This window comes from Symphalangus syndactylus, chromosome 6 (assembly GCF_028878055.3).
Source record: "Symphalangus syndactylus isolate Jambi chromosome 6, NHGRI_mSymSyn1-v2.1_pri, whole genome shotgun sequence".
NCBI classification, from domain to species: Eukaryota; Metazoa; Chordata; class Mammalia; order Primates; family Hylobatidae; genus Symphalangus; species Symphalangus syndactylus.
Window position 1 is genome coordinate 55,045,886 of NC_072428.2, and position 12,576 is coordinate 55,058,461.

The window sequence follows — 12,576 nt, forward strand, 5'->3', positions numbered from 1 at the left end:
ACCAGAAGAAGTTAACCTTGCCCCTACTCACCCATGTTGGGGCCACAAAACACAATCCTGCCATGTGTCCAGAAAGCAGAGAGCCAGAAATACTTGGTGAAGATTAAAAACTATCATACATTTTCTGCTGCCTATTCTGTGCCAGGCCCTGAGCCAGGGGCCAGGGACTTCTTTAAAGGGCTCCTCATGACTACGGTATAAAACCAATACTGTGATGGGTCCACTGAGACTCTGCTGTGTCTCAGAACAAGGAAATGTCTGGATTAGGGGTCACCAACTCAAATGCCTACAGGGGCCAGGAAGCTAATGTCAACAAGTGGGGAAGAGAGGGGAGGTGCTGCAGGTAACTGGAAAATGCAATTTTAAAAACATACCTGCTTCTGGCTGGGCGCGGTGGCTCATGCCTGTAATTCCAGCACTTTGGGAGGCCGAGGTGGGTGCATCACTTGAGGCCAGGAGTTCAAGACCAGCCTGGCCAACATGGTGAAACCCCGTCTCTACTAAAAATACAAAAATTAGCTGGGCATGGTGGTGGATGCTTGTAATCCCAGCTACTTGAGAGGCTGAGGCAGGAGAATCACTTGAACCCAGGGGGACAGAGTGAGACTCCGTCACACACACACACACACACACACACACAACAACAAAACCATACCTGCTTCCAATTGTCAGGCAGATGGCCCAATGTTTCCAGATCTCTCTAATTTTCATGAGAAGCCAGAAGACCAATTTTTTACATGACAATTTCCCATTTTTTAAATGTTGGCAATTACTAAACTTAATCAGATACATACACACATACATAAAATCCCATAAGCCAAAGAGAACACGTCTGCAGGCCAGCACCATGAGGGCCAGTTTGTATCCCCCAAGTCCAGCACAGGAAGCAACAGTTTCCTGTACTCTGTGCTGGTCTGTCCACACCAAGACTGCTGCGCTCAGCCGTGAGTGCTGCACCTAATGGGACACACATGAGCTGGGGCTGGTGCACAGACAGGTGGGCAGGATGGGAGGAGACTTTAAATAGTTCAATCCCCCTTAACTGATATTTTCAAATAGCCTTCTGTATGTCAAGCCCAGTGCTACATGCTGGAGATGCAGAAGGAAACAAGGCAGAAGCAGCTCTACTCTTGCGGAGCCTATTGCCTTGAGGGGAACTCGAAGGATCCGGTGATAATTTCCCTGGAGAAGGCTCATGGAGGACAGACGGTAACAGTAGTGATAAGATTCACTGAGCTTTGACTCTGGGCCAACATTACCCTCAATGCTATATGCTACAATGATATAATTATGTCACCTAATTCTTACCACTATCCTTGTTTCATGTAATGAAACAGGTTCAGGAAGGTCAAGCAAATCAGCCACTACAACTGTGTACAGATTCTCTATGGTCCAGAAGAATGGAACAGGCTGTCAAATGAGAGTATGTACTTAAGAGGCTAACACAGTATGACCGTATGTGGCATTATAAATAAGTGCTGAGTACATATCTATTTCTTTTCCAGTCTCTGGAAGCATTCAAGAACAAGTTGTGTGGTCATTTGTTAGGGTTGCTAGAGAGGGAGGCTGAGTATCAGATAGGTAGAAACACTGTGCACGGCCTCCCATCTATGAGAATCTAACTCCACTTTTCCTGGAATAATTATTTTCTTTTTTGGCAATAATAACACAAAGTAATTATCAATGACTCCTCACTCCCACACCCCTACAACAGCAGCAGTAGCCCTGTGGATGGGAAACTAAGGCCCAGGAAGAATATGGACCAAATTACAGGTGATAAGCCATCAATCAAGTAATATTGATGGAATGTCCATGACACGTAAACCATATTGTTCCAAGCTCTAAATCAGTGTGCACAGCAGGAAAAGAGCATGAGAAAGGGGCTTATACCTAAGACTCAGTGCTGGCTTTGGCATTAATTTACTTTGAGAAGGTTTTTCCTAAGCCTTGCTTTCATCTCTTTACAATGAGGGGGTAGGAATATACCTCTAAAGTCCTTTTCAGCTTGAATAATTGATATAAATTACTTGCATTAAAAAAATCAGACCTCAGATGTAGGAGGATTCACCTTTCTTCCTAAAAGCCAGTGAGACCACAGAACCCTGGGAACTCAAAAGGACTTTAGATGTGAGAATGGTCGGTCCTTACGTGACCAATGAGCACTTTTAAAATGTGGCTAGTCCAAAATGAGGTGTGCTATAAGTGTAAAATACACACTATATTTTGAAGACTCAGCATGAGAAAAAGAATATGAAATATCTCAAGAAAACATTTATATTGCTTTATATTGATATTTTTGTATATTGGGTTAATTAAAATATTAAAATTAACATCATAGACCAGGCATGGTGGCTCACACCTGTAATCCCAGCACTTTGTGAGGCTGAGGCAGAAGGATTCCTTGAGCCCAGGAGTTTGAGACCAGCTTGGGCAACACAGTGAGGCCTCATTTCTTAAAAATAAAATAAAAATAACATCACCCATTTCTTTTACCTTTTTAACATGGATCTTAGAAAATGTCAAATTACAATGTGGCTTGCATTGTATGTCTACTGAACAGCACTGGTTTAAGGAGAAACTGAAGACCAGAGAGTAAGCGACTTTTCCACAGAGCCAGAACTGGAACCAGGGTCCCCTGACTTCTCATTTGAGGCTCTTTCCATTCTTAATAGGCTGTGGTGGCCATTCTTCAAGATGGTCCCTAATAATCCTCACCTTTTGTCGCCCTAGTGAAGTCCCTTCCACACTGAACAGGGCTCATCTGTTAGAAGACTACAGAAATGCCTATGTGACTTCTGAGGCTGGGTCATGAAAGACATTGTGGCTTCCAGCTTGTCTCTCTTTGGCATGACTTGCTCTAGGGGAAGCCAGATGCCCTGTCATGAGAACAATTAAGCAGCCCTATAGAGAGGTCCACATGGTGAGGAACTGAGGCCTCTTGTCAGCAACCACAACTAACCAGGCAAGTGAGTGCACCATATGGGGCGCTGATCCTCCAGCCCAGCCAAGCCTTTGAATAAGTGCAATTCCAGCTGACATCTTAACTGCAAGTTCGTGGGAGACCCCAACCTAGAAACACCCAGCTAAGCTTCCCCCAAATTCCTGACCCACAAACAGGATAATTAATGTTTACTGTTAAGTCACTAAGTTTTGATGATTTGTTACACAGCAACAGATAATACGCAGCCTTACAAACTTAGAGGTCTCATATAAGAAAAACTCAATTCTATCTTTGGCATTTGTACAGTGTGAGAAATTATTCTTATCCTTCGTCCAGTCTTTGGCCTAGCTCAGGGTAACCCAACTAAAAACTGCTAAATTATCAAACTTGTGGAATCAAACCCAGGAAGGTAAGATCCCATTTTATTCTTCGAAGGTTCTTCCCTTTTCCCTTTATTGCAGAAAGAACCCAGGTCTCTTGAGAATGAAAAAGCACTACATCACATCACTTTCACCTGGGCCATTCAGAGATTTGATTCCCACAAAATCAAAGGAACTAGAGCCCAGAATTGCTCAGTTAGACACAGTACTGAGGAATCAACAATCGAGAAATGACAATCTGTGGCATCAACATCGAGAAAGGACAATCTATGACATCTGAATTTCTCTAAGCTGAGACACTGCTGTCAATAGCAGTGCTAATGTTTTATATAGCGTGTGTTGCTTTTCACAGTGTTGTCACATCTAGTATCTCTGAGGTAGGTGGGGAAGATATAAATAAAATAGGATACATATGAAAACAGTGGCTCAGAGCTCATGGTATGTTCTTAGTTTCATGATCAGTGAATGACAGGCCAGGTCTAAAATCTGCGTTTCAGTAGGTGACTCGAGTCAGACTTCGTGCTTCCCAAAGCAGGAGCATCCTGGCTGTTATAACATGAGTACTCTTCAGTTGGGGCTGTCCTCTGAGATCAGTGTGCACTTGTAGATCTCTTTAAAGGCCACAAGGAAAGGTGGCATTACTTCATCCACGGTGACGTGCCTCTGGAGCTCCTTACTCAAGGAAGTGACGCCTGTCCCAACCAGTCCACAGGGCACGATGTGCTCAAACCACGTGAGGTCGGTAGAGCAGTTGAGAGCCAGGCCGTGGGATGTGATGTGCCTTCCACAGCGGACTCCTGCAGGGCAAGCCAAAGGGTCTTAGAGTAGATACCCTCTACTCTCCGGGCTTTGGTGTCCCTCTCAGGGTGATGAGAGAACTGGAATAGATCACTGGTTTTCAAATTTTGTTTCTGGAGAAACAAGGGATTGTACCCAGATGGGAAAAGGAAACAAATGAAAGGAAGGGGTGCGTGGCTTCAAGACAGCTGCACTCATCATGAGGATTCCAGGAAATGTCTTTTAACAGATTCCAATACTTAAAAAAAAAAAGTTTGGGGACGGGCGCAGTGGCTCACGCCTGTAATCCCAGCATTTTGGGAGGCCGAGGCGGGCGGATCACGACGTCAGGAGATCGTGACCATCCTGGCTAACACAGTGAAATCCCATCTCTACTAAAAATACAAAAAATTAGGTGGGCTGGTGGTGGGCGCCTGTAGTCCCAGCTACTCTAGAGGCTGAGGCAGGAGAATGGCGTCAATCCGGGAGGCGGAGCTTGCAGTGAGCAGAGATTGCGCCACTGCACTCCAGCCTGGGTGACAGAGCGAGACTCCGTCCCAAAAAAAAAAAAAAAAAGTTTGAAAATTAGCACCCTTATTTGCCATGACATTGTGATTTGCAGGAAGTAACCTGGCAATTCACTTCTCTTGTCTCTCCATTCACAGAAATGTGTGTTGGACTAGATGTGAGGAGCCTTCTGCTTCTGAATATACGACACCTGAGAAGGGGCTTAAAAACTCAAACGCAGCGGGTAGTTGTGATTCAAAACCCGCGCTAGATACGCCTCCTTCCGGCCCGAGCTCTACCCTCACCTCCATTGGTCCAGCCCCGTCAGACCCCGCCCCCGGGCCTCAAGCTCCGACCCCGGCTCTCTGGTACCGCCCTGCGCCGCGGCGCTCACCGATCGCGCAGATCTTGCGATCTTCCAGCCAGACGCCCGTATACGGCGGGGGCCGCGCGCGGGCGTCCTGCAGGCCCTGGAGCTCGCACAGGCGCACGGCGCACGCCTCCAGCGACGCTACGTGCATGCGCAAACGCAGGCCGAGACGCCCTAGGTCGAGCACTGGGTGGCAAAGCAGCTGGCCCGGGCCGTGAAAGGTGGCCAGGCCACCGCGGCCTGTGACGCGCACCTCGGCGCCCAAGGCCCGTAGCCGCGCAGTTTCCTCGGGCGTCAGGCCGCCGCGCAGCCCGGCCGTGTACACGGGTCCCGCGGGCTCGCAGAGCAGGAGCGCGCCCGCCTCAGTCCCCGACGGGGCCTCAGTGCCTGGCTCGGCCTGCAGCCGCCGCAGCCAGCGGTCCTGCAGCCCCAGTAGTTCGGCGTACGGCACCCGACCCAGGCGCACCAGCCGAACAGTGGGTTGCCGCATCGTGCCCACCGCTGCGTCCGCGGGGCCCCGCCTTCTCCCTGGGCCCGGGGGCGTGGCCTGAGGGGCGGGGACTCAGGGGCACACCCCGAGCCGCAGCTCCCAGGTGCGTGTTAAAAGCTGGAGGTGGGATGTGTGATCCCACGACCAAAAGCGCAGGGCCGGCCTCATCGGTTCATTCAACAACCAGTATTTAGTGCTTGCTGTGTTCTGCAGGCCCTGCCCTAGGCCCTTGATACAGCGGTGCATAGCGTATGAGAAAGATCTGTCCTGGTAAGCTTACATTCTTACAGAAGACGATAAGTATTTTAATTATTAAGTAAATAAGATTATTTCGCATATAAGGTGTTAAGTGCTATGAAAAGAAAAATAAAACAGGGTAACGTGGTGTGTCCTGTGTTGAACCCCTGGGGGACGCAAGAGGGAGATTAGCTTGCCTACAAGGTTATTGGTGGAGGTAGGGAGAACTTAAAGATCAGCACCTGTGAGAAAGTGAAGGAAGCAGGAATTTGGAGGCAGAGGAAGAAGTTGGCCTGCAAAACAGTTGCAGCAGAGGCCTTGACCAATCCCAAGGCATGCCTGGCGCCTACGATGACCTTTCAGAGTAGTTCCACATTAAAGCAAGGGGGCCAGAAACTCGTATCCTTGCATTGACCAGTCAGGGATACAGGCTATACCTGGGGAGGAGCTGTGATTTTTTTTTTTTTTTGGCAAGACTGCTTCCCTTGGTGGAGGGTGGCCCCCAGAGAAGGACTCAGTTGTGAATCGTCAGCAACCAACTCCAGAAGCTGAGGGAATGACTGTCTAGGCCCTGAGGGGGTGTCTGGACCACAACATCAGCTATGTTGCAGTTAGAATATCATTTAAACAAGTCTGAATTCAATGAACTTTTACTGAGGACTTTTCAGACACCATAGGTGTCTGAAAAACATTTCATAAACATAGACATAAAAATCCTAAGCAAATATTAGCAAATCAAATCCAGCAATTTATAAAAGGATTAATACATCATGATGAAGTAGGGTTTATCCCAGGAATGCAAGGTTGGTTTTGCATTCTGAAATCAAACAATGTAATTTACCTTAAAAGAGAAAAGCTTTCATTAAAATAATAAAACAAAAATTTTTTTAAAGAAAAGCTATGATTATGTTAAAAAATACAGATAAATCTGTTGGCAAAAATAAACACCTCTTCTGACCAAAATACTTAGCAATCTAGGAATAGAAGAGAAATTTTCCAGTCTGATGAAGGGTTCAAATTATTAATCAGGGTTTGGACAAGAGAAATCACATATGTACTATTTTAATTAAATGTTTTATTTGAGAAAATTGGAGACTAATATGCAGTTGTAAGGAATAAAACGGACAGATTATATGTACCCTTTACCCAGCTTCCCCCAATGGAAACACCTTGCAAAACTGTAGTACAATATCACAACCGGGATACTGACATTGATACAGTCATGATACAGAACATTTTCATCACCACAAGGATCCCTCATGTTGCTCTTTGTAGTTACACTGCTTCTTAATCCTGGCAAACGTCTGTGTTGTATAGATGGAATCATACAGAATGCAACCTTATAGAATTTTTTTTCACTCAGCATAATTATCTGGAGACTCATCCAAGTTGTTGCATGTATCAATAGTTCATTTCTTTTTACTGATGAGTAGTAGTCCATAGTATGAATGTACCGCAGTTTGTTTAGCCATTCACTCACTGAAGAACACCTGGGTTGTTTCCAGTTTTCAGATATTCTGAGTAAAGGTACTGTAAACATTTATGTACAGGTTTTTGTGTGAACATAAGTTTTCACTTCTCCAGAATAAATGCCCAGGAGTGCAGTTGCTGGGTTGCATGGTAGTTACATGTTTTGTTTTTTAAGAAACTGCCAAAATGCTTTCCAGAGCGGCTGTACCATTTTACATACCCACCACCAGTGTATGAATGATCCAGTTTGTCTGCATCCTCATGAGCATTAGCTTTTATTTTAGCCATTCTAATAGGTGTGTGGTGGTGTCTTATTGTGATTTTAATTTTTATTTCCCTATTGACTAATGATGTAAGACATCTTTTCATGTGCTTATTTTCCATGTGTATATTTCCTTCAGTGAAATGTCTGTTCATGTCTTTTGCCCATTTTCTAATTAATTGTTTTTTTGTACCATTGAGTTTTGAGATATCTTTATATATTCTAAATATTAGCCCTTTGTCAAATATGTGCTTTGTAAATAGTTGCTCACAGTGTATGGCTTGTATTTTCATCCTCTTAACTGTATCTTTTGCAGAGCAAAAGTTTGTCATTGTGATAAGGTCCAATTTATCCACTTTTCCTTTTATTGATGCTTTTGGTTTAATAACTCTTTGCCCAGCCCTAGATCCTGAAGAGATTCTACTGCCTGTTTTTTTTTTAAGATTTTTTATTTTACATTTAAGTCTATGATACATTTTGAGTTAATTTTTAAAACAGATGTAAAACTTTGGTTGTTGTTGCTGTTGTTCTTTTTTGTTTGTTTGCGTATGCATGTTACATTACACCAACACCATTTGTTCAAAAGGCTATATTTCCTTCATTGAATTGCTTTTATGCCTTTGTCAAAACCAGTTGGACATATTTGTGTGATCCTATTTCCAGTTTCTGTATTTTGTTCCATTGATCTATGTGTTTATTCCTCTACCAATACAGGCTGAGCATCCGTAATCTAAAAATCTGAAATCTGAAATGGTCCAAAATCCTAAACTTTTTGAGTAATGACATTATGCCACAAATGGAAAATTTCATACCTGACCTTATGTGAGTTGCAGTCAAAACACAGGTGCACAACACACAGTTCATGCAACATCCCCAAAGGGAAAAAGACCCTCCCAGCTCTCTTCTGCTGCAGTTTTTCTGCTCACACCTGGATTTCCCCCATGCATTCCCACAAAGGGTAATTAAATGGCATGTGTGCAGGCTGGACACGCCAACAACAGGTTTCCCCCAATGCCCCACATGGGGCCAAGACCTATGCGCATTACTCACTGCATTTGTTTGCTTATTCTCTGCTGTGTGGTGTAAATATATTGTTGAAAATGTCAAAAAGACCTAAAGATACCCCTGTGAATGTCAATGATAAGAAAAAGAGGAAGCATTTGTGTTTATCTATAGCACAGAAAGTAAAGTTGTTGGAGAAACTGGACAGTGGTGTAAGTGTGAAACATCTTACAGAAGAGTATGGTGTTGGAATGACCACCATATATGACCTGAAGAAACAGAAGGATAAACTGTTGAAGTTTTATGCTGAAAGTGATGAGCAGATATTAATGAAAAATAGAAAAACACTTCATAAAGCTAAAAATGAAGATCTTGATCGTGTGTTGAAAGAGTGGATCCGTCAGCGTCGCAGTGAACACTTGCCACTCAATGGTATGCTGATCATGAAACAAGCAAAGATCTATCACAATGAACTAAAAATTGAGGGGAACTGTGAATATTCAACAGGCTGGTTGCAGAAATTTAAGAAAAGACATGGCATTAAATTTTTAAAGATTTGTGGCAGTAAAGCATCTTCTGGTCATGAAGCAGCAGAGAAGTTTACTGGCAAGTGCAGTAATGATGATGAACAAGATGGTAACTTTGAAGGATTCTATGTGTCAAGTGAGAAAAAAATAATGTCTGACCTCCTTACATATACAAAAAATACATATCCAGAGACTGTCAGTAAGCTGGAAGAAGAGGATATCAAAGATGTTTTTAACAGTAATAATGAGGCTCCAGTTGTTCATTCATTGTCCAATGGTGAAGTAACAAAAATGGTTCTGAATCAAGATGATCATGATAATAATGATAATGAAGATGATGTTAACACTGCAGAAAAAGTGCCTATAGATGACATGGTAAAAATGTGTGATGGGCTTATTAAAGGACTAGAGCAGCATGCATTCATAACAGAGCAAGAAATCATGTCAGTTTATAAAATCAAAGAGAGACTTCTAAGACAAAAGGCATCATTAATGAGGCAGATGACTCTGAAAGAAACATTTAAAAAAGCCATCCAGAGGAATACTTCTTCCTCTCTACAGGACCCACTTCTTGGTCCCTCAACTGCTTCTGATGCTTCTTCTCGCCTAAAAATAAAATACAGTGCACAGTAACCTTTTAGTTAAAACACAGCATTATACTTGGAAACTGAAAGCCTACTGTTATTTGTTATTGTTGCTTAACAGCTGATACAGGTATTCTGGTGACACTACTGTGCTGGCTTACTTAACCAGAATACACTATTTTTTTCGTTGTATTACTGGTATGTCATATTTTTTACTGTTAAGTACTTATGTGTGAATAAGTGTGAAAAAAGATTGCTTATCAGTAACATATAAATTCAGAATCAGGAATGATGGTGATGCCAATCACAGATCGTCCACATGGGTGGCGGAGATGTTAACACCTTTGCTTTCTGATGGTTCAGTGTATCCACACTTCGTTTCATGCCAAAATTATTTAAAATATTGTATAAAATTACCTTCAGGCTATGTGTATAAAGTGTATATGAAACATAAATGAACTTTGTGTTTAAACTTGGATCATATCCTCAAGCTATCTCATTGTGTATGTGTAAATATTTCAAACTAAAAAAAAAAAAAAATCTGAAGCACTTCTGGTCCCAAGCATTTCTGATAAGGGATATTCAACCTGCCCTGCAGTCTTGATTGCTGTAACTATATAATAAATCTTGAAATCAGATAGCCTGATTGATCCCACTTTATTTTTTCCTCAAAATGGTTTTAGTTATTCTAGTTCGTTTGCCTTTCCATACAAATTTTAGAATGCTATGTATGTCTAAAAAATACTGTTGGGGCTGGGCGCGGTGGCTCATGCCTGTAATCCCAGCACTTTGGGAGGCTGAGGCAGGTGAATCACAAGGTCAGGAGATCGAGACCATCCTGGCTAACACGGTGAAACCCCGTCTCTACTAAAAATACAAAAACAAAATTAGGCGGGCGCCTGTAGTCCCAGCTACTTTGGAGGCTGAGGTGGGAGAATGGCGTGAACCCAGGAGGTGGAGCTTGCAGTGAGCCGAGATTGTGCCACTGCACTCCAGCCTGAGTGACAGAGCGAGACTCCATCTCAAAAAAAAAAAAAAAAAAAATACTATTGGTAGATCTGGATTGGTGGCCACAAAAAAAATCTTGTTGGGATTTTTAAAGGAATTGCATTAAACTTTTATATCAACTTGGGGAGAACTGATGTATTTGCTACATTGGGTCTTCCAGTCCATGAACACAATATCTCTCACCATTTATCTAGATCTTCTTTGACTTGTTTCATCGGGACTTTGTAGCTTTCAGCACACAAATCATGTGTGTGTTTTGTTAGATTTATACCTAAGTATTTCACTCTTTTTTGAGTGATTGTAAATGGTATTTAAAATTTCTGTGTCCACTGCAGGTATATAGAAATGTAGTTGATTTTTTGTATATTTGTCTTGGGTCCTACTTTTTGCTAAACTCACTCATTAGTCCTATTAGTTTTTTATAGATTCTTTAGGATTTTCTATGGAGACCATCATGTCATCTGCAAATTGGGACAGTTCTATTTTCTTCCTTTCTGATGTGTATGCCTGTAATCCCCCCCGCCTTTTTTTTTTTTTTTTTTTTTTTTTTTTTTTTTTTTTGCCTTAGAGCACTGACTAAAACTTTAGTACCATGTTGAATAAGAGTAGCAATAGCAGACATCCTTGCCTTGTTTCCAGTCTTGGAGGGAAAACATTCAGTCTTTCACCATTAAATATAATGTTAGCTATAGGTTTTTGGTAGATGCTTTTTATCAAGCTGAGGAAGTTCTCCCTTTACTGCAATTTTTCTCAGAGTTTTTATCATGAATGGTGTTGAAATTTGAGACAACTTTTTCTGTACTGATTGATAGAATCATGTGGTTTTTCTTTAGCCCATTGTAATGTGTAAAATTGACTGATTTACATTGACTGATTTTGAATGTTGACTAGCCTTGCATAGCTGGACTAAATCCCAGCTGTATAAATCTTTTACTACTTTGTTGCATTTGATTTGCAAATATTTTTTAAGGATTTTTTGCATCTAAGTTTATGAGGGATATTGCCTGTAGTTTTCTTTCTTTTGTACTTCTTTGCCTGATTTGAGTAGAAGGGAAATACTAGCTTCATAAGATGAATTTTTAAATCTTCAACTTTTAAGTTCAGGGGTACATGTGCAAGATGTGCAGGTTTGTTACGTGGATAAAATTGTGCCATGGTGGTTTGCTGCATAGATCATTCCATAACCTAGGTATTAAGCCCAGCATCCATTAGCTGTTCTTCCTGATGCTCTCTGTCTCCCCACTCCACCCCTAATAGGCCCTGGTATGTGTTGTTCCTCCACCCCATGTGTCCATGTGTTCTCATCATTCAGCTCCCACTTGTAAGTGAGAACGTGTGGTGTGTGGTTTTCTGTTCCTGCGTTAGTTTGCTGAGGATAATGGCTTCTAGCTCCATCCATGTCCCTGCAAAGGATGTGCAAGTGATCTGGTTCCTTTTTATTGCTGCATAGTATTCCATAATGTATATGTACCACATTTTCTTTATCCAGTCTATCATTGATGGGCATTTGGATTGATTCCATGTCTTTGCTATTGTGAATAGTGCAAATGAACATACATGTGCATGTATCTTTATAATAGAATGATTCATATTCCTTTGGGTACATACCCAGTAATGGGATTGCTGGGTCAAATGGTATTTCTGCCTCTAGGTCTTTGAAGAATCACCATACTGTCTTCCACAGTGGTTGACCTAATTAACACTCCCACCAACAGTATAAAAGCGTTCCTTTTTCTCTGCAACCTTGCCAGCATCTGTTATTTTTTGATCTTTTAATAATCACCATTCTGACTGGCAGGAGATGGTGTCTCATTGTGGTTTTGATTTACATTTCTCTGATGATTAGTGATGTTGAGCTTCCCCCACCTCCCATTTATTTATTTATTTAAGAGACAGGTTCTCAGTATGTTGCCCAGGTTGGTCTTAAACACCTGGCCTCAAGCTATGGGCACTTTAAAAGAACATGTATTCTGCTGTTGTTGGATGCAGTGTTCTATAAATGTTGATTAGAATCAGTGGTT

At 42.3% G+C, this 12,576-nt stretch overlaps 2 protein-coding genes across 4 annotated transcripts; one reads left to right on the forward strand and one right to left on the reverse strand.

The window, feature by feature from the left end:
* Positions 1–2,258: 2,258 nt before the first annotated feature.
* LIPT2 (lipoyl(octanoyl) transferase 2) lies at positions 2,259–10,064 on the reverse strand. Of its 3 annotated transcripts, none has more exons than XM_055282916.2 (2): positions 5,000–10,064; positions 2,259–4,118 (listed from the first exon to the last, which is right to left on the reverse strand). In XM_055282916.2, the coding sequence occupies exons 1-2, from the start codon at positions 5,463–5,465 to the stop codon at positions 3,889–3,891; spliced, it is 696 nt and encodes a 231-aa protein (XP_055138891.1). In that variant the 5' UTR covers positions 5,466–10,064; the 3' UTR covers positions 2,259–3,888. The 3 variants fall into 3 exon arrangements, with proteins under 3 accessions (XP_055138891.1, XP_055138892.1, XP_055138893.1); XM_055282917.2 differs by having other exon boundaries at positions 4,962–10,064; XM_055282918.2 differs by having other exon boundaries at positions 5,229–5,486.
* Positions 5,461–10,185, forward strand: LOC129484604 (uncharacterized). The gene is made up of 2 exons (XM_055282884.2): positions 5,461–5,735; positions 8,149–10,185. Exon 2 carries the CDS (start codon positions 8,406–8,408, stop codon positions 9,594–9,596), a length of 1,191 nt encoding a protein of 396 aa, XP_055138859.1. The 5' UTR covers positions 5,461–5,735; positions 8,149–8,405; the 3' UTR covers positions 9,597–10,185.
* The last annotated feature ends 2,391 nt before the right edge of the window (positions 10,186–12,576 follow it).